This window comes from Bufo gargarizans, chromosome 11, assembly GCF_014858855.1.
Source record: "Bufo gargarizans isolate SCDJY-AF-19 chromosome 11, ASM1485885v1, whole genome shotgun sequence".
In the NCBI taxonomy this organism is placed as follows: Eukaryota; Metazoa; Chordata; class Amphibia; order Anura; family Bufonidae; genus Bufo; species Bufo gargarizans.
In genome coordinates, this window is record NC_058090.1 from 5,245,849 (window position 1) to 5,268,649 (window position 22,801).

At 42.5% G+C, this 22,801-nt stretch overlaps 1 protein-coding gene across 2 annotated transcripts in view; it reads right to left on the reverse strand.

Annotated features, from left to right (window-relative positions):
* Positions 1-12,305: 12,305 nt before the first annotated feature.
* The window catches only part of MDGA2 (MAM domain containing glycosylphosphatidylinositol anchor 2), a 431,166-nt gene continuing 420,670 nt past the window's right edge, over positions 12,306-22,801 (reverse strand). For both annotated transcript variants that reach the window (XM_044272149.1, XM_044272148.1), the window contains exons 15-17: positions 18,807-18,937; positions 15,652-15,757; positions 12,306-14,243 (exon numbers count right to left, since the gene is read on the reverse strand). In XM_044272149.1, coding sequence (XP_044128084.1) covers positions 14,149-14,243; positions 15,652-15,757; positions 18,807-18,937 — 332 coding nt within the window. In that variant the 3' untranslated portion in view covers positions 12,306-14,148. The remainder of the gene's footprint in view (positions 14,244-15,651; positions 15,758-18,806; positions 18,938-22,801) is intronic.

Consider the following 22,801-nt stretch of genomic DNA (forward strand, 5'->3'; position numbering starts at 1 on the left):
GAAGAAATAGAAGGTTGGCAGTTTAATATCGAAGAGGAAATGTAATTCCATCTCGCCGGGTCAGTCTCCGTTATATCCAAGGACCGCAGTAACGGTCGCCGACCGGTGTGTTGTGGAGTTCTTTGTAGCCGATGACGCTGGTGGCATTTCCGAGGGACACGGCCTACAATGTGGGCACCCGGCTGTGATCTTGGGAATTCAAGTGCTTAAAAAACTATATATATAGTGTACAGTGTGTCAGTGTTATAAGTGCACTACATGGCATTTTTTACTTAGGCTTTGTTGTTGTGGTATTATTTTGTGCATTATATGGCACCATTTTTTGGATTATGATGAACTATGGTGTGTCCTGGTTTCCAAGATCTTGGCTTGGATACAAATTGCAACACTTGCATTGCTACATTGTTACATAGTTACAGCACATGGTTACATGGTTACAGCACATGGTTACATAGTTACAGCACATGGTTACATAGTTACAGCACATGGTTACATAGTTACAGCACATGGTTACAGCACATGGTTACAGCACATGGTTACATAGTTACATAGTTACAGCACATGGTTACATAGTTACATAGTTACAGCACATGGTTACATAGTTACAGCACATGGTTACATAGTTACAGCACATGGTTACATAGTTACAGCACATGGTTACAGCACATGGTTACAGCACATGGTTACAGCACATGGTTACAGCACATGGTTACAGCACATGGTTACATAGTTACAGCACATGGTTACATAGTTACAGCACATGGTTACATAGTTACAGCACATGGTTACATGGTTAGGGTGGGTTCACATCGGCGTTCTGGATTCCGTTATGGCTTTCCGTTATAAAATGGGTATAATGGAAAATAACGGAATCCATAAGATGCAAGTCAAAACATAAGCCTTTAGAGGCATTCCGTTTTGATCCGTCTTAATAGAAGTCTATGGGGAAACAAAGGACTTTTTTCTCCGTTCCGCATAATAGAAACCAGACGGATCCGTTATGCTTTCCCATAGACTTCTATTAAGACGGAAAGCAGACAAAATCCGTTTTACATTCCGTCATAATACAAGTCTATGGGCAGCATAACGGATCCGTCCTTCCGTCTTATGGATTCCGTTATTTTCCGTTACAACCATTTTATAACGGAAAGCCATAACGGAATCCAGAACGCAGATGTGAACGCACCCTAACATGGTTACATCGTTACAGATGACAAAAGACATATCGTATGTCCAGCAATTTCAACTAAGAAATGGGAGGGGAAGTCAATGATTTTTGTGGAAATTGCACAGGTTAAACATTTGTAACATTATTTTTTTTAAAGGTACTTTCACACTTGCGTTGAAGGTTTCCGGCAGGCAGTTTCGTCGCCTGAACTGCCTGCTGGATCCCGAAATCTGTACACAAACGGAAAGCATTTGCATCCGGATGCGGATCCGACTGACAAATGCACTGAAATACCGGATCCGTCTCTTTGGTGTCATCCGTAAAAACGGATCCGGTATTTTTTTTTACATCTCCAAAGGTTTGCGCATGCGCAGACCGGAAGACCAGATCCGTCAATGCAGCAATTTTAATGCCGGATTTCGGCACTAATATATACCAATACGGCATTCTGGTAAGTGTTCCGGAATTTTGGCCAGAGAGAAAAATGCAGCATGCTGCGGTATTTTCTCTGTCCAAATACCGTAAAAGGACTGAACTGAAGACGTCCTGATGCATCCTGACGGATTGCTTTCCATTCAGAATGCATGGGGATAAAACTAATCAGTTTTTTCCAGTATTGAACCCCTAGGACGGAACTCAATGCCGGAAAACTTTGACGCAAGTGTGAAAGTGCCCTAAGCCAAAAGGAGATAAAGGCAGACAAGATGGATGTAAATGTTCTGTGAAGCTCAATTAGGTAAAGGTCAATTATCCAATGCACAAATTAGTGCTGTAAATTTTCAGCTGCAGGAGTAGGAAGGCAATACACCAGGTATATGAAAGGGGTTTTTCGAGGATCAAGCGAGTCCCACAAACCCATCTTTATTACTCACAGGCTTGGACTTATAATTTCTTAGGTCCCTTTCACACGGGCGAGTATTCCGTGCGGATGCGATGCGTGAGTTGAATGCATTGCACCCGCACTGAATCCGGACCCATTCATTTCTATGGGGCTGTGCACACGAGCGGTGATTTTCACGCATCACTTGTGCGTTGCATGAAAATCGCAGCATGTTCTATATTCTGCGTTTTTGACGCAACGCAGGCCCCATAGAAGTGAATGGGGTTGCTTGAAAATCGCAAGTATCCACAAGCAAGTGCGGATGCGGTGCGATTTTCACGCACGGTTGGTAGGAGACGATCGGGATGGAGACCCGATCATTATTATTTTCCCTTATAACATGGTTATAAGGGAAAATAATAGCATTCTGAATACAGAACGCATAGTACAATAGCGCTGGAGGGGTTAAAAAAATATATAAATTATTAAACTCAAGCTCATCCACTTGATCACGCAGCCCGGCTTCTCTTCTGTCTTCTTTTTTGCTGTGTGCAGGAACAGGACCTGTGGTGACGTCACTCCGGTCATCACATGGTCCATCACCATGGTAAAAGATCATGTGACGGACCATGTGATGACCGGAGTGACGTCACCACAGGTCCTTTTCCTGCACACAGCAAAAAAGAAGACAGAAGAGAAGCCGGGCTGCGCGAACAAGTGGATTAGGTAAGTTTAATTATTTTATTAAAAATTTTAACCCCTCCAGCGCTATTGTACTATGCATTCTGTATTCAGAATGCTATTATTTTTCCTTATAACCATGTTATAAGGGAAAATAATACAATCTACAGAACACCGATCCCAAGCCCGAACTTCTGTGAAGAAGTTCGGGTTTGGGTACCAAACATGCCGATTTTTCTCACGCGCGTGCAAAACGCATTACAATGTTTGGCACTTGCGCGGAAAAATCGCTGCTCCTCGACGGCTTTATCAATGACACGACGCAATGCACGCTCCAGAAAGAAGGAGTAAGGTACGTTGTCACTGATGGCGCCCTGGCTGCGACTGACCTGTTTGGTGATCTCATCAAATGGCTGCAGAAGTCTGGATGTGCCGCGCATTAGCAGGCACTTGCGCGGTGAAAAAAAAACAAGCTCCCCAGAACCTGTCCTGCCGCAGAGTTCATACAGGTAGTCGTTAACGGCACATTTCTGCTGGAGCAGCCTATCAAGCATATACAAGGTGGAGTTCCGTCGCGTCGGGCAGTCACAAATCAGACGTCTGACGGGCAGGTGGTGTCGCTGCTGGACATCAGCAAGGCGAGCCATGGCCGTGTAAGATCTTCTAAAATGGCCAGAGATTTTTCTGGCCTGTCACAAGTCGCTGCACGACTAAGTTCAGGACATGTGCCATGCGGTGTGCCATGTTGCCCTGTTTCAGCGCGCTCAGCAGATTGGCGCCGTTGTCGTACATCACTTTACCAACTGTCAAATTGAGCGGGGTGATCGGCCTGTGACCGCAGAGCTGAAAGCAGCGCAGGACCGGTGTGGCTCTTGGCTTCCAGGCACAACAGCCGCAGCACAGCATGGCAACGTCTCACCTGGCACGTTGAATAGGTTCTGGGGAGCTTGGGGGGCGCAGCAGAAGAGGTGGTAGCAGTGGAAAAGGAGGAGTCAGCCAAGGAGGAGAGGGAGGATGGAGTAGAAGGAGGAGAAGAAGAGGCAGGCCTGCATGCAATCCGTGGCGGTAACACCAAATCCACACGGGTGCCTCGGGTTACATGCTTGACGAACGTCAGAAGGTTCACCCAGTGGGCAGTAAAAGTTATGTACCTTCCCTGCCCGTGTTTGCTAGACCACGTGTCTGTGGTCAGATGTATCTTGGCACCGACACTGTGTGCTAGAGATATATTCAGTTGCCGCTGAACATGGCCATATAGCTCTGGGATGCCCTTCTGGGAGAAATATTTCCTTCCGGGGACCTTCCATTGCGGTGTGCCAATGGCCACAAATTTTTAAAAGGCCTCCAATTCCACCAGTTTATATGGCAGTAGTTGGCGTGCTAGGCCAGCAGTCAGCCATTGGGCAAGAGTGTTTTCAGGCATCATCAACTTTTATGCTGAAACATTTGGGCCACGGAAGCCTGCCTTCTGCCAGATGAACGCGACGACGGCACGGTGGAAGGTAGAGTGGAGAACAAATGGGAGGAGAAGGAGAAGAGTCAGGACAGGGAGCTCCAGGAGTGTGGCGCTGTAGGTTCTGATGGTGTTGCTCCCACTGTGCTCGATGATGGGAGGCCAGGTGCCTTCTTACGGCGGTCGTCCCTAGGTGAGTGTTGGGCTTACCGCGACTTATGCGTTGACAGCACAGGCTGCAGATGGCAACACTATTGTCAGCAGCGGACACGTTAAAACAAGCCCACACTGCAGAGCCATGTGCCGGCGTCCTGGGAGCGCCAGATGTGACCGTGCATGGTGGATGGCCGCTCCAGATACATTAGCAGTCTGCTTTTTGCCTCCGGTGCCCTGTGAGCTCTGCCTGCTTCTCCTCCCTATCTGCTGCTCCATCTCTCCCTCTGAACTCCCCTCCTCTTCCTCTCTTGTGGGCACCCACATGACATAAGGTCTGGGAATGGATGGGAAAATAATTCCTCTGACTCGAGTGGAGGGGCTATGGTGGTGGTGGCGTCTTTGGGGGTGCACACAGCAGAGTGAGGCACTCAACCAACTCTGGTGCGTCCTTTGAAGTAATTGCACGCACCTTCACCAACTTCCCACTTAGGCTCCAGCCTGGTGCACCTGCCCGACCCCTACCACCCCTGCAGAATGGCCTGCCTCTTCCTCTGCCTGTCATTTTCAAAAAGACCCTGTGCCAAACAGGGCCGGTGAAAAGATTTTTGCCAACACAAGCGAAGCTATATTTTGGCGCCCTTCCCCCCCCCCCTCGCAGCTCACCTGGCCCTGGTCCCGTCTGCAGCAGCTGGCTTCTTCTCTGTGTGGTCCTGGTATCTTCTCTCTGCTTCAGACAATCGCTGGTTTGAGGACCGTATTTTTCCATTACACCTCAGGTCAGAGCAGCAATCAGACCCCCAATGTTAATCAGACCTCAACTCACAGCCCCAATCAGACCCCCAATGTTTATCAGACCTCAGATCTGACCTCCATGTCAGACATCAGCCCCCATCCATCATGCCCCCATGTAAGCCATCATGCCCCCATGTAAGCCATCATGCCCCCATGTCAGCCATTAGCCCCCATGTCACATTTCTCCCAATCTATGTCAAATCACCCCCTATGTCACATCAGCCCTCCATGTCACATTTCTCCCCCTCCATGTCACATTTTTCCGCCCTCCCCCAGTCTGCGCCCTAAGGCAGCCGCTTGGTCTACCTTATGGTAGCACCAGCCCTGGTGCCAAAGTCCCTAGAGAAGAGCAGTATTTGTGGAAGCAGGTACAGTATATCGCACCCCTCAATCAGTTTTTTGGGTGGCAACATTTATTTCACACCAGTTGCAATAAGTTGTTCCAATAACATTTGTCCCTCTATATAGCTGCGGTATCGCAGCAGAACCGCTCACCACTGCTGCACAATACAAATGCACTATCATATATTTTCTATGTTAGAAAGTATATTATAAGTATATTACACCCCTCAGTATATTACACCTATACCAGTCCTTAAAAGGACTTTTGTGGCCCTATTAGCCAGCGTTTGGTGTCCCTAACAGCCTGTCCCTGCTCCACACAGCAACCTCTCCCTACACTGGTAAAAGACTGAATGTAAAATGGCGGCCAGATCGGGTTCTGTTATAGGGTGGGGGTATGTCCTTGAGCTGAAACATCTCAATTAGCTGTCCTGTCAAAGTTCAGCGCAATGCAAAAGAATATGGCGCCGGCGGACTTCACCATATGTTCGCATATTCGGCGAATCGCGAAAGAGCAAAGTTTGCCACGAAACGACCACCGGGCAAAGCGCAAGGCCATCTCTAATTATAAAGTTTATTGTGCAAGATAAGGTGATAGCCTGCCCTCTCTGCTCAAGGACATGTATGGTTGTCCTCCTTGGAACTCCTGTAGAAGCTTTAGAAGATCTACAATACAAAGTTCACTATGTACATTATGACTACAGGTGGACGTATCACATCAATAGATCAAGCAGCTGCTATGAGTCTTAAGAAGGGGGTCCCCATGTCCAGTGCACTTACCACTGCCTGGTTCCAACTGAATGGGAACTTGAGTTGTATCTTGAAGCCAACTGTTGTCCATATGCCATATTAGTGAATATAGACATCATAGTGGGGGTTGCTCTTCTCTGAAACCCTCTGTTAGACAGCCACTCTGTAAGAGTCATCCCTGCTATGGTAGGATCGAGGAGTCTGGGGGTTACATGAATGGCCATCTGTCTGTATGGTCTCCATGCAACACTTCTCTGAAGGGGAAATGTCTGGCTTCCTTGGACAAACTGTGATCTTTGCCAAGGATGTTGGGAGTCAAACTCATGGTGATCAGCTGATGACACCTCCCATATGGAAGAATTGCCTATGATCATCCAACCCCTTTAACCAAGTCTCTAAATCCTTCTTGGGCAGTCTTATCAGGTGACCACTCAGAGGCTTATGCTGACCTTTGATCTTGGAGTTGAGGCAAACAAGTCAGGTCCTTCATGCTTCTGGTATGTGGTGGTGTTGTCCATCTATGCAAGTGAAAGCTATGGGGCCCTTTCACATATACGCTATGGGGCCCCTTGATGCTATTCTTCTTTGTTATAGCTGTCCTTTAGATTTTATTTACTAGACCTTAGATAACCCCTTTATAATTCATGTTCCTATTATGCAGCGCTTGTTACCTGTATAATTGGAATTATTAGAGAAAATCACTTTATTTTGTGTCTATTGTAAGAGAAGGAACATGAAAAAAAATCCCAGTACAAAGAGAATATGCGCTCTCATCAATTTTCCGCAGCAGAGTTTTATTTTTACAACTTCTGCATACTTTAAAGCAAAACTCATTTAAAGTTTAACCATAAAAAATAATGCATTACTTTATGGCGCCGTGCCATTCCTGGTCCACGCAGAAAAACCTTAGCAAACAAAGTAGTATTTTATCCTCTGGGTTGAGTCGGGATGACTACTCGCCTGTAAAGTAATCCATTTACACCAGGCTAAACATTTATTAACATCAAGGTTTAATTGGTAGGAGACGGCTATTATTTATAGGCTTCTACTTAGATTTAAAAGTTCTATTAAGTTTTACCGCTCTGGTGATGGAAGCCGGCATATGGCTAGTGCTATTATTGCTGGGGAACACTGTGCATAAAACTCTTTGAGTTCTAGTGTCAGGCCTAAGGGGTGTAACTAATGACTAAGAGTGCTTTACATATCAAGTGTCACCATAAAACTAATGAAAGACACGTTTTCTTATTTCAGTTGCTTTATGAGATGCCTTCAGTCTATACGTCATGTTGACTAATACTTGATGCAATGCACAAAATCTTTGAAACCCCTTCTGATCCAAGCCTAATTTGAAGGGACTTTCATGGTTTTATGCCAAATATCTCAAATTTGTATCTGCTTCTCCCTCAGATTGTTCCTGGAATAGCTATACAGAATATGAGCCTACAGAACTCTACAACAAATTCACCAAATAAAGGAAATCTCCATAACCAGATAAGACCTTTTCATATTGAGATGGGCTCATAGACTTTGAAAATAATGATGACCCCAAGATATTAGAAGACCTGTCCATATTGAATAGGACTCGCTAGAATTTGAGAATAATGATGGCCAACAGATGTTTGAAGATATTTCAGTGTTGAATAGGACTTAGTAGACTTGGAGAATAATGATGACCTCAAGATCTTGGAAGACCTGTCCATGTTGAATAGGACTCAGTAGACTTTGCAAATAAAGATGGGCAACAGATCTTTGAAGATCTCTCAATGTTGAATAGGATCTAGTAGACTTTGAGGAATCATAATGATCTACAAATCTTAGAAGATCGGTGGATGTTGACTAGACTTAGTAGACTTTGAGAATCATGATGACCTACAGATCTTGGAAGACCTGTCCATGTTGAATAAGACTCAGTATACTTTGAGAATCATGTTGACCTAGAGATATTGGAAGACCTGTCCATGTTGCGTAGGACTCGGTAGACTTTGAGAACCATGATGATCTACAGACCTTATAAGACTTCTACAAGTAATTGAGTCAGGAAGACCCACAGAGCTAACACGTCCTGCAGATTTCCATGACTAAAAATGATTATGGAGCCTTTCAGGTATGTACATTTTGAGTATGACACATTTGATTATAATAATCAGCTGTAATCATGAGACCTGTACAAACAAGACGAAATTCCCAGAGACTAGACGTTCAATAGACTCCCATAATTATGAATGGAGGTGGAGGGGAGGAGGAATGATGTTTGTCTCTGCGTCCTTTATGATGTACCATCTTATACTGGAATGAATTAACAAAATAAAAAGAAACAAAAAGAGTTTGTGCCAGCAACTTGTGAGTATGACTTCTACTGCTCACTCACATACAATATTGGAATGAGGTAAAAAAAAACACAAGTCTGCAAGTTTGAAAGACTGTGAGTGCTGGGTTAAGCAGAGCTCCCGGTGTGGACTTGTATTTGCTGCAGGTGGCTGAAGTGCTCTATACTATACATCTTCTTGTCATGTATATGTTTATTCTTTCCCCTCCCTGTATAAGCTGACTTATAGATTGTACAGGGTTTTATGGAGTTAGAAACATGCAGACAACCAAGCTAACCATCCAACTGGGTGAGAAAGGGCCATGTTGTTGTCTAGCCACTTGGACAGGTGGCCACGCTAGGTTGACTATCTTGGTAACTTCCATGTACCTCAGTGGAGAGTGTCATGTGCATATACAGCCAATTCTCTGATATGTATCTACAGTAATAAGTCCTGGTAAGTCCTGGTAGGATGATAGCCCCAAACAAATGTCCCCATGTCCCCCAGCATCGCCAGTCACTAGCTGCATGCTGAAACTTACCTGTGGCACTGGAAGTCCAGAGAAGACAGCGGTGGACCCAAAGAGCTGGAACTGACTGCCAGGGAGCAGGTAAGTATCCAATGAGTATGGGGGAGGTTACAAATTTGTTTGGGGCCATCATCCTACCAGGACTTACCATGACTTACTACTGTAGATACATATCGGAGAATTGGCTGTATATGCACATGACACTCTCCACTGAGGTACATGGAAGATACCAAGATAGTCAACCTAGCGTGGCCACCTGTCCAAGTGGCTGGACAACAACTACCATTTGCATACTCAGGTACAGTTTCACCTGTTTCAATTGTGATAAGAATAACTGGATTGGAAGAACTGGTCTGAGCACAAGAGGTGGGTAGTTAAGGCCCCTTAGGTCTTCAAGGCGGTGGTGGCCCCCGAAACACATAATCCATGTGCCTTACACTAATTCAGCTGTCGTTAGTGGTGGTTTCAGGCTTAAAGCAGCATAGTCTATATTCATTATTGTGTTTGAAATTCATTTTTACCTGATTTATACAGTTTATGTAATGGTTTTACTGCTATTCTGCTTTTCCGAGCCTTGCTTTCACAACGTTTACGTTTTATCATATTGTTCTTGGTTGTATTCTCTACATTAAGATAATAAATATACCTGCCTTAAAAAAGACAAAATAAATGCAACAAAATATCAATACAATAACAATATAACCACGTTTTATCTTTTCTTCATTGTATACGATTGGCAAATGTCCATCCCCTGGTAGTCTTCTTCTAGGACGCTGGTGATAAACATAATGATAATAGTAGATACCACTGATGAAAGGCAAAAAAACTGAAGTCCAACTGGGAGTGATTGTTCTGGGGGCATGAAGATAAATCTCCCATGTAACTTCGACAAAACAAGGATCATAAAAATTGATCTGAAACGTAGAGAATTTACTCATGTTTTTTTTTTTTCTTTTGTACAATTACTTACATTGAGGGAGATTTATCAAGGCTAGTGCAAGGCAAAAGTGGGGCAGTCGACCATGGTATCCAATCAGAATCTAGCTCTCATTTCCTTTTAGAGGGAAAATAAAAGTAGCAATTTGATTGGTTGCCATGGATAACAATGTTGCTTTTTCTATGCATCAGTTCGGAGGAATCTCCCCCAGAATGCCCAACACTTATACAGGACAAATGAAAAAGACTTCGGCCCCTATGTAAGAACAGGCTTGCACCAGTTTTGCCACATTTTTAAGCAGTAAACTCTTGCATCTTGATTGTGCTTTATGTATTGCAGGTTGTGCTTAAATTTATTTTCTGGTCACAAGTGAACCTTGGCATTAGGTACATTTTTTAAAACACTCAATGATTTTGCATCAACACACCACCAGCAGACTGACATAAAGGGCAAGCCCCAAATCTTTCAACCTAACAATACCTTCTTCTTTTTGTAAAAAATAGCAATGTTCCTCACACACACAAAAAAAAAAAAAACATAAAAAAATGCTAGGTGCAGCAATAATAATGAAAGGGTCAGACTTTGTTTGTATATATTTAAATGTATTAATATTTTTTGCCCATGATCAGCAATCCAGACACAGTCAGGGCTGCACCACTGATGAAGCCAGGCGAGGCGATTGCCTCAGGCAGCACCAGGTTGGGGCAAGAGAGGGGCAGCAGAAGGGCCATGGGCTGAAGGGAAGCAGTTAAGCTAAAAAATTGGCATGGGGGGGCACCATTTCAGTTGTCGCCTCAGGCAGCAGAAAGGCTAGGTGCACCCCTCGACACAGTGTTAGTGAAGACGCCGACGCTTCCTCCTTTTCCCAGGAAAAAGTGGCAGAAACTTTCACCCAAGCCAGGCACTTTGTCTCACGGTCAGCAAAGCTGGATTGTTAGCTGTTCAGCAATGTCAACATAGTTCTTCAGTAAAGCCAGTCCTCTCTGCTCTGCACTGAAGAGGGGCAATCACCCCGAAACAGCTGTCTGCAGATGAGATGCTGGCTTATTTAGTATCCGAGTCATGTCTCAAGGCTTATCGACTTATAGGATAGCTGCCTTACATCTGTAGGCGGAGCTTGCTGACAGCTCATTTGCATCCCCTTTTCCCAGAATTCCAGTTGTCTGGCCTATAAGACTCCTCACGCCATTTAAAGCGCTCTCCATAAGGAGATATTGTATTCCCCAAAATGGTAAAAAGAAGACATGATGCTTGAGGCAGCCACAAGATCTCTTTAAAGGGAATCTGTCACCAGTTTTACTGTCCAGATGTCGACGAAGAAGAGAATTAAAACTGCTCTCCTTCCACCTCTCCCCTTGGTGTGTCTGCCTTTCAATAAAGCTTCGGGCCTGCTTTGCGTTGCAGTCCACTGTTTATTTGTATCTTGACGACTGAATATGCGAATAAAAGCTATTTTCTATAAAAAAAAATGCTGCCTTCGCTTTTAAATCCTAACAGCTCCAGCGCAGAATGAGAAGCCCCACATATTCATGAGCTCCTGGCTCTCCCTGCCCATTTGGCGTTGACTGACAGTTTTTCTATATAAATCAGCAGCAGGTGGGCGAGGAGACCCAGGAGCTCATGAATATTCGGGACTCATCATTATGCACTGGAGCTGTTCAATACAAGATTTTGGCAAAATGGCCGGGTCAATTAAAGAAATTGACCCAGGATTTTGCCAAGTTAGGACACAATAAACTGGTGACAGATTCCCTTTAAAAGCGTATATCATACCTGCAAACAGGTAGAAAATCTCAAACATGCATAGTTATAATCCATGTGGCATCAAATTCCAACAGCCCAACTCTAGTTTCACCATCTACCGGCGTCTTCTGGGGCACGCCCAGACAAACAGGTGAAAAAATAACACGAAAGCCTAGTAAAAATTCGCCTCATATCAAATTATAACAGCCCGACTCAAAGTTTCACCATCTACTGGCTTCTTCGGTGGTACGCCCAGAAAAACAGGTAGAAAATTGGAGACATGCATAGTTAAAATCCATGTAGCAACAAATTCCAACAGCCTGACTCATGTTTTGCTATCTACTGGCTAGTGCACCATTCATACACTGACTATTAGAACAGCGAGCTTTTGGGTGTGTTGCGTTGATAGTGCAGTGTGCTGACTGTTCATTTGCTGATTGCACAAAAAAATTACTACTGACTCAAAATTGATCCTACGTGATCCACTGGGAAAATGTATCGTTAGTGGCATTTCTATATTATCTGAGAAATATTTAATTTTCTTTTTGGATACAGACAGAAATAAGCAGTAGACCACTTCTCATACCTAACCTGGAAAGAGGCTTTATTGAACATCGCTGTAAAAAAAAATTGTGTATTTTCTTTTCTTTCGTTCAGTTGAATTACCGAATCGGCACAAATATTTCTACAGTTTTTGAAATAAAATAAAAATAAAATAATTCTGGTCATGATTCTGCTCTGTCTTCTTGTGCTTCACTTGTTTAAATCAATTCCGGCAATGTTAAATATATAGATTGTTTTTTATTTATAGCCCAATTTCTTGCATAACATTTTTTTTGTAACCATCATGTGTTTTTAAAGAACATAAAAGAATATTTTTGTAGATAAAAGTATTTTCTTTAAATGAAGTTAAACTTTAAGATAATTTAAAGAAATAAAAAAAAATAATCTTCCAACGTCCATAGCCAACGTTATAAGGGACATATACAATGCGTTGAAAAAGTGGCTGGTTAAGGTATGGAATTTAATCAGGTAGCTCAGTCATTTTTTTACAGTTTTATGTAAAAGTGTATTTTCTTTTTTTTTTTCTTTTTCAAACTTGCCAAAATAATAAAATACTATGTCACAATCTGCACAAAGTCTGATTAGCGGGCAGAGGCATCGGACCCTTGCATTTTTATTTTTTTTGTTTTTTTGTTTTTATTTAATGAAGACTAATAATTCAGACCCAGTGTTTCTGTTGGGTCAATCGAGCCATAGTCTTAGATACTCAGAACATTTTCCTCTTGAGATCAGACTGATTTCATTTCAAATGTAGATAAGAGTAAGAAAATCATTTTTTTTCCCCCATTAAAAAAAAATAAATAAAATATCATATCGAAAGTCCTTGGACAACTTTTCAAACCACCCTAGTTGTAGATAGAGTAAAAGTCAAATCTTTCCAATTTTTGCAGAGCAAGGTATAAGATATTGTCAAATGGGTAATAGGCGAGAAGGCCATGGCTGTTTTTGAAAAAACAATCCAAAAACAATACATGTCTCGATCTATATATGTATATGTTTCAAAACAGATTATGCAGCAACTTAAGTCCATGTATTTTTGTAGCAATTTTTTTGTAAAAATCTGGCCTGCTTTCTATATTCATGAATTGCAGTTTGCTTACAAAATTTTTCCATTTTTTTGTTGTGTTTTATTTTATTTTTCATTTCCACAAACCACTCACAGCAGTGCAAGCTTGTTCAGCTATCTTTTTTCAGGCTTGTTAATTGAAGGCACTTGGTTTCCTGGCATTTTATAAAAGGTGGTGGTTTGGTTTCTTTATTACAGCTGATGATGGGCTTGGTGGTGACTTGGTGTCCACAAGCAAGCAGAGTCCCCAGAGCTGGAAAAAAAAAGCTTGTAAGACTAAGCTGCTCTTCCTTGAAAACGTCTACATGCAAAAAACGATACGGCATACCTTTCTTTAGCAAAGCTAGGTGATGATGTGGAGCACATGGTCTACAGAGGTCTTGTTTTGGATGGTGGGCAGCCAAGGCAAGAGGGCTTACTGATACTTGTTCTAGACGGAAAACTTTTTTGAATGCAAAATAAATGCCAGATCTTCGTGTACCCTGTTAACTGTGAGGTTTCGGTTGGCAGGCCATTAGGTGTCCATGGTAACAAGCAAACTCTATTCATTTGAAAGAAAACCAGCCATGACGTTGTGCTTTGACAAGGATTCTCGTAATTCCTTCCTTTAAGAGAATATTCAGATTATTCTTGAAAGCCACAGAAGCACTGGAAGGTCTCTCAGTTAGTTTGTGTCCCAAGCATACTTGTAATAACAATTTGTGTCCCGGGTTCCAGTAATTCCCAGTGCCCAAGTGGAGGAATCTTTGGTAGATTGTTTTTTATGCAGTTGTCCATTTACAAAGACTCGTTCTTCGTACCAGTGCCTAGTGAACCTTTTGTAGCCTCTGCCAGGATATGGTCACCTCTGATGACTTAAAAAAGAAAAGAAAAGGAAAACTGGATACAGCCATATATGTAATATAGTCCCAGACACTTTGACTCCGGAAGGTGGAGCTAGGAGAGAAAAAATAAAATGTGAAAAATTACTGAGGGCGGTTATCAATTTTAAAACACTAGCTGTGGAGATAGAGGGCTACTGGTTCTCCAAAGTCGAAGGAGATTTCAGGAAAACCTCTTACAGTGGTAAATGTTTCAAATAGTTTCTATCCTGTCCCAAAGAGTCTCCCGTAGGGGAGGTATGTCCATTGTGACATCCTGTCACATGACTACGGAAGTCACAGCATGGGCCTGTGGATACAATGTTATGGACATATCATGATTGGCGGCAATAATCATGTAACAGAATGTCCCAATGGACTAGAGGCAGGATTAACTTTGATGGTAATTTTTTTGGGAGGGGGCATCAATGGGCCTCCATTCCACCCCCTCCTGTCTCCCCAGAGCCTATATAGGAGAGGAGACCTCACATGGATTTCTCGACTGAAGTCTATCCACATGATGCTGACAGGTCATCTATTTTTAGCTGGATGTGATCACTGAATGGTCCTCAGGGAAGGTTGGTGGTGGAGGCCATGTAGGTCCCTATCCTTCTTAGACGCTGGCTCTGATTGGGCCACAGCAGAATAAACTGTCCTATATTTCAGACTGTAAGTGCCTTTAGACCAGTAACCATCTATATCCAACCCTGCCAACAATAATAAATTATCAGATATCACACATACATTTTTGGTTATTGAATGACTTTCCTTCATCACTTCACATAAAAAATTATTTCATGAAATGTTCACACACCAGCCGCATTCTTTTACACTTAAAGTGGTTGTCCATTTTGAAAAATCTCATTGTAGAACCTCAGGCGATCAGCTGCAATCTATGAGGGAACCCAGCAGCAAGTGATTCATTTCCCTGCAGTGCCCCCACAGGGGAACTGAAGCACTGCACAGTGAAACTCTCCTCAAGCAGAAACTCTCTTTGTAGCTGCTATTCTCTGGATAATCACTAAGGATCCTGAAGAGAGGAGCCCCCCATCCCCAGTATTAAAGGAGTTATCCTGTGATTAATGTAAGGAATGACAATCACACAATCTCTCTGTAACAAAGCTAGAACCAGCCCTGTACCTCACATGGAGCCAGAGATTGCTCCAGTTGTTCTCCTATATTTATGTCATGCTAGCAGTTCAAGAGACACGTCCTTTCTCAGGGGGCAAGTCCTGTCTGCTGCAACTGGTGGCACTGAATATGTAAGTCTATCTCAGTGAGGTGGAAATCTATCTGTACAGGTGGGCTCTACAGATAGATTTCATTGGATAACTCAGAGGATCCAGGTGCTGGTTTGAAAACTGTCGAATATTTTTGTGGGACAACCCCTTTAACTCAGAATTCCCTAATAGAGTATTTCATTGTTTTAAGAATTTTGCCTCTTTAATAAATAATTCTCTGTAAAAAACAAAAGTGCTACCTACAAGTGACTGGCTGATCCACCTTCGTACATTCTCCCTCAGTGATCGACACGTCATCTACAGCGATGTCGCCTTCAATCCCAGGACCCCGAACACCTTCAAATATTATCTGTAGAGTGGAAAAGTCCCAGAGTCACGTTACGTCAGACGATATACTGGAGGAAGACGGGATTCAACGGCTTAGACTAAATGGATCACGTAAATATTCACACAACAGTGAAAAGTGGACATGGTTCTGTTCACATGACTGTTATTTCACGGGCCTTGAAAAATAGGTAAAAAAATAGGACATGCATCCGTGAAAAAAACAGTCATTAAAAATAGACTCTTTTTCCATTTTTAAATGCCATTTTTTTCCACTGTTCTGTCAATGTAGCCTTAATTATGATGTATAGAGCTATAGATAGATCAATGAATCAATAGATAGATAGACATACTGTAGATATGAGATCTTATAGCCCATTTTTTAAATCTACTGTGTATCCATTTTATAACCTTTGTCTACCACACTTTAATCTTCACATATAAAAAACGGATTGAAATACAGGAGATAATTACCTGCGACAGTAGAAATATTGTGTATTTATGGAGGTTCAGTGCGGTCTGCAATATGTAGGGCCAGGGGCGGACTGGATATAGACCCCACAGGGAAATTTCCTGGTGGCCCCCTGAACCCTTCTCACAGCCTACAGCTGGATAAATAATGATTTAATGCTTTAAACATTAATTATTGTAGGAGCATCAGGTACTAATACCCTGCTGAATTCACCTGCACCGCTGCCCTCAGGACGGAGATACAGTTGAATACTGCAGCGGTGGTGGTGGTATTTTGTGCTGCCCTACAGTATTGCTGGCCCTTCCTACTTGTGCTCCAGCTTCTTTCAATTTGGACCCTCCTAAGACACTTATGTTTCTGGGGCCACTTTAAGTTCCCAGTCCTCCCCTGCATATATAAATGAGCACATTTCTAATATTAAAAATGGAAATTTAAGCACATTGTCGGGCATTACATCGTAGAGATCATGAGTATTTCAAGGCAGTAGGAATTTGTCGAGGGTGAGAATTAGAGATGAGTGAATTTCATGTTATGAAATTCATTGACGCTTCGGTTAGTGGTAAAAGAAGAATTGCGTTATGGATTCCGTTACCACGGACTATAACGCAATTCTATGACGGAATGCATAACGGAATGCCTTTAGAGGCATTCCGTTATTCATTCCGTCTTAATAGAAGTCTATGGGCTGCAAAACGCATCCATCCCCACTCCGTTACGGAGGAGAGGACTCATGATCAGGAGAGGACTCCACTTCCCCTTAGTTTTGCAGCCCATAGACTTCTATTAAGACGGAATGAATAACGGAATGCCTCTAAAGGTATTCCGTCATGCATTCCGTCATAGAATTGCGTTATGTTGCGTGGTAACGGAATCCATAACGCAATTCTGCTTTTACCACCAACCGAAGCGTGAACAAACAAAAGTTCGCTCATCTTTAGTGAGAATCATCAGAGGGATCTCCTGAGAAGATTATTCTGCAAAGAAACTGCATTTATTTAAAAAAATATTACTTTGTTGCCAAATGGTCTGAATCTTGACCTGGATTTGAAATGTTTAATTAGGAAGGATTAACAAAACCCTAACGAGTTAAGCACTTTCTCTTTGGGAGGGTAGGGTATAGGGAAGAGCAATGATGCTTTTTTTAAACCTGAGTATGAGCCCTGGGGGTTCACCCCTGAGGAAGCTGTAATGGGAGACTGGCCGGGTCCTGCTGGTGATGACATTGTTTCTAGTAGGTACAATAAATGAGCGGGCCTGTTGGTTCTACCCAGTCCTTCCTTTTGTTTCTTTGTTTTATCTTTCCTCTGTGATCCCTTTACCTGTACTATCTCTGGAAGTGCATATCTACATACGAGTGTGCAATCAGCGCTAGGAAATCGCGTAATGAAAGCGAGGGTTGAATCAGGACGCCAAAGCAGAGTCTGAAAGGAATTCTGATCTCTGCTATCTTAGTGGAAGATCCTTGGGTGGGGCGAGACATCCCTGTGAGACAGATTGGGCCTGTACCCTCTTATTGCATTTACGTGTAATCCTTTGTGCTGTGGACACATAATTAGGAAATCCCGGTGGCTCCGTGCAAAAAAACGGTATAATCGATACATATGACTTTATTTCCCTTAAAGTTTCTATCCTGATGGAGCCTGGATGATGCTGAGAAGCTCCGCATGTCCACACAATGTATGAATAATGGAGGGATCTCAGATTAATACAAATGTCTACCAGCGACCAATAGGACTGCAACTCCCGGTACCAAGCGCTGTCATGATGCCAGAATAGCAATTTGGCATGCTCGGAGAACGGCCTGTCCCATCCCCAGATTTACTGGCATGCTTTTTATAGTTCATTATTGCTCAAAATGATTCTGACCATAGGATTTGCCAACAATCCCTCTGGAGAGATCAGGCGCCTTGTGCTGTGTGCAAAATCCTTGATTTATAAATCTGCAGCTCTTTAGTTCAATTAAATATTAGAAATTCTGCAAAGTTGGCGATGGATTTATGGCGAGGCTCTGGTCTTTAAGTTATATTCTAGGGTTTTACCCTGGTTGTTTCGAGCCAATGTTCAAAAATAGGCTTTATTGTCAAGTGGAGACCATCAGCAGGCAGCCTGGCTGATAATAATGGGTCTTTACAGCTAACTACTGTGGCATGTGATAAGGAGTTAGGCAAAATTAGGTGAAAATAGCATAATTCTGCTTCTACAGGAAAATCAGGACAGTAGCTATCAGGGATGCACCACCAATGAGGCCAGGTTAGGCGATTGCCTCAGGCGGCAAGACCCAGAGACAACTGGGGGCAGTGGCAGGGCTGTGGGGAAATCTCTCTATATTCAACTGTATCCCAGTATGCCTTAAACAGTAGGGCTGGATGGGTTGGGTGCTGTTTAAATTTTTCGCCTCAGGTAGCAGAAAGGCTAGGTGCACCCCTGGTAGCCACATAAGAAGACTCCAGAGTTATAAATGACACATGATACATAGGTGGCCCCTTGTCATTGACTGAGGCAAGCACAAAAAATGGAGACCACAATGACCCCATTATAAGTACAAAAATCTATGGATATCTATGGAACATCTATAGAACATACCTCATTGGGTTTTACCTACCTGAAATGAAGCCGTTGGGTGTATATTAATACGGGCTTGATGCCACTGCTCTCCTTTATTTCCGCTGACCGACCAGATTTGGATTTCGGTGCTGGTTTGCCCTTTGAGTCGAAGGAATGTGTTCAAGCTCCCTATGAAATGCAGAAACAAAATTCTCAATTGAGACTTATCTTTTTGGCCTCGGTGACGAGGGTTTCCCTCTGCCGCAGAGCCACAGTATACACCCCTCGATCTAGACACAGAAGTCCCTCTGATTGGGCATCCAACAAATACAAAAAAATGTCCAAAAAACAAAGCTTTAGTGGGGATATCTGCATAACCACTGTAGGCCAATTCCACTCTCCAATATTGAAAAGCGCTGGTGTGTGAGAGCCTTTACCATCTTTCCAATCCGGTCAATGGATGGGATATCGCTTCCACATTGGACAGAGCTACAACTAATCCTCTTCCTGGTGCATGCGCACAGTCTTGAATCCACCTCACGTGCACATGCGCCAGGGAATAGTTCTTGCCCTGTCCACAGCTCCTCTCTTGTCCTAGGCTGTGATGTTCTATCGAACTGTCCAGGGTGGAAACCTGATAAAAAAAATTGATACTGGTGGAAGCAGGATTTTCCTGAAGAGGGGTTTTACATGACTGGGTTCCTGTGAAGCTGGTTCACACATATAGCATTACTACAAGCATTATTCTACATGCCAGTTATGTGAAACTAAGGTGGGTTGGCAGGGCCTGCAAGGTTCCAGAAAATCTCATTAAAAAATTCTAAAAATTGTCTTTTTTTTTATTTTTGTAATAATTTTTCATTTTATATGTATTCTACAGTTCTTTTGAAAAATCTGAAATGAAAATCACACAAAAGAATAAGAAAAGGAAATTCAGACCTAATATACAATTCGTCCTTTTTCATAAAATCAAAGCAACACGATACACGCAGATACATCTCTGTATCACCTCCCCTGCTCCTCCATGGTGTCTGAGAGGGCACATCTCTTTCCGGAGACTATATCAGGCTATGGACAATGTTCTGACCATTGACTCCCAGTCATTGCAGCAGCCACATAGGAGGCACACCTTGTTGACCACTCATACACATAACACAGGAATGAAGGGCGTGTCCTCAATATGGCCGGTGAGAGGGAAGTTTTAAAAAAATATGTATTTTCATTAATTTCTCAATTTAATTCATGATGAGTTCGCTATAACCAGCGTGAAGTGCAGGAGCTGAATTACCATCGGAGAGACTGACAATGGTGCACTGTGAACATCACACAATGACCTTTATAGAGAAGAAAGTGTCTCTCCCTAATGAACCCAATGTACTTGCTGGATGCTACCTGTAAGGTGGAAGTCATCTGGAAATAGAGGCTGCTAAAAAAATCCAGGGTGTTTAGAAATCAATGTGGCTGTGAATAAGACTGGTTCAAAAGAACAAGACTCTCAGAGAAGTGCGACAAGGACCTGGAGGCTCTCCTTCCTCATTAAGACTTCTACCGAGAAGAGAAAAGGCTGGTCAAGCACGCCAAGGAACACGATAACAATATCATAAGGGGAATGACATTGTTACTTTCCTTGTAGCTCTGCCGCACTAGACAAGACGTGTTCTTCAAGTACTGTAGATTAGGAAAAAGTTGAAGAAAATACATTTCATGGTAACTTAAAGGGGTTAATAGGATTAGAATAAGAATAACATTGCTGCCGTGCCTGGCATTAAATGTAGGGTACTGGAATTCAGGGTTGAGCTGTAATACCAAACACAACCTGTAGACAGATATGGCACTGCTTGGAGAAAGCAGCCATGTTTTTTCTAATATTGTAGGGCAGGGATGCCCAACCTGCGGCCCTCCAACTGTTGTAAAACTACAACTCCCACCATGCCCTGCCTTAGGCTGATAGTTGTCGGCTGTCCGGGCATGCTGGGAGTTGTAGTTTTGCAACAGCTGGAGGGCCATAGGTTGGGCATCGCTGCTGTAGGGAATTGTAAAATTAGTAAGAACCATTTATTGGGGAAATGTATCAAGGGTTTTATATGAATCAACCACCCTGTAGCAGAGATTTTCATAATCTCACTGCTCTTACAATACAGTCCCATAGTCTCACTGCTCTTACAATACAGTCCCATAGTCTCACTGCTCTTACAGTAAAGAATCCCACTGCTCTTACAGTCACTGCTGTCACTGCTATCATAGTCTCACTGCTCTTACAGTCACTGCTATAATAGTCTCACTGCCCTTACAGTAAAACATCTTAAGTCTCACTGCTCTTACGGTAGAGTTCCACTGCTCTTACAGTAAAGAATCTTAAAGGGTAACTATCATGTTTTCATAAAAAATTAAATTTTAGCATATGTTACTGCTACAGCAGCATTAAGCATAAAGCAATCTTTAGTTTCTTCATATACCACTGTTTTACTTGAGGTTTTCCCTTAGTTACGGCTGTTTAAACATTTACAATATGAGGACCTCTGGTTCTCTGAAGCCAAAACTGCTTTCCCTCACTTTCCATACACACTTGCTGTAGCCAGCAGCTCCCTTCCAGCCACTCAGATTGGATTACCGAGAGACACGCCCCCTCACTCTGAAACCTAATGCAGGCAGTGTGAAGGACCGCACCTATGTCTTCTGTTTATACTAAAAGGAAAACAGACAAGCCCTAGCAACGGTCTTTTAAGGGAGCAGTGGAAAGGGACAGAGGACATTAATGAAAGCTGTTATTATAAGGTAATTACAGATCTTTTGACAATCATTGTGTAGCTGGCCAGCTAAGACCTATCCTAGGTTGCTAATATAGCTTATATGTGTATACAGCTAGACCTGCCATTAGCCTTAATACAGTTCCTATGTTTGTGTGTTAAAGACAAAAGCAGAGTTATTTACAGTGACTTCATGTTTGAATGTTATATAACTGTTATATATATATTGTGTTCACAGAAGCAGAAAAGATAATATGCCTTTAAGATTCATTATATGGATGTGAGGTAAGCTAAATGACAGCAGAAACAACAGAAACCATAGAGTTAAACTGTTGTTGCTGGGCAGGAGTCTAGACCAATCACAGCCAGCCTCACACACAGCAGGAGCTTTGACCAATCCCAGCCAGCCTCAAGCACAGCCTGTGTGGGAAATTCTCCTAGCAGGAGCTGCTAGAATTTTTTATTCAACAGAGAGAGGAGCTGAACAGACACACACTCCACTAAGAGCTGTGTTTTATGGAAGTAGAGAGGCCAAAATAGGTATTTAAAACAGTTATATAATCTTTCTACTGTTAATATAGTGATTAGAACTGTATACTGAAACAGTTATATGTGTGTTTACTTACAGTTACACCAATTGCAAACTACAAAGACCACAATCCAAATTCAAATTCCATATTGCAATCCAAATTGCATACAACCATACCAGATCATACTCAACCAATCTGCAAATAGTTACTGCTAACTGCATACTGCAAATTGCAACCAAATTCAGCAAGTGAACTATTAGTTAGACCTCAGATATACCCCTCAGAAAGATCATAAAGTGCTTAAATAACTTAAAGTGACAGTACAGATACTCAAGAGAGAAATATATCCACCATTTTATGTTGAATGACAAGATTGATCAGTTGAACCACCATCTTATGCATACCGCCATTTTGTGATATCTTTTCAACACGTGTTTTTTACATGGACTATCTGCTGCAGAGGCGGCAGTGTTATATATGAAGAAAAGTTGAAGTTAATAAAGAAGTTATTTCTAGCATTTGGTGTGCTCTGTAAACCTACTGCTTCCATAGAGCGAGCTAGAGGAATTACAGAGTAATAGACAGTCTGGTTAGACTTAAAGTCAGAGATATCAAAATTCTTCTAATACCACAGAAAAAACGGCACTTCATAGTGCTGCGCCTGCCACACATTGACAGACTAACTCAGGTATACATGCCTAGCTATAATAAATTAGCAAATAAAAAAAAATATGACAGTTATCCTTTAAGTCTCACTGTCCTTACAGTAAAGAGTC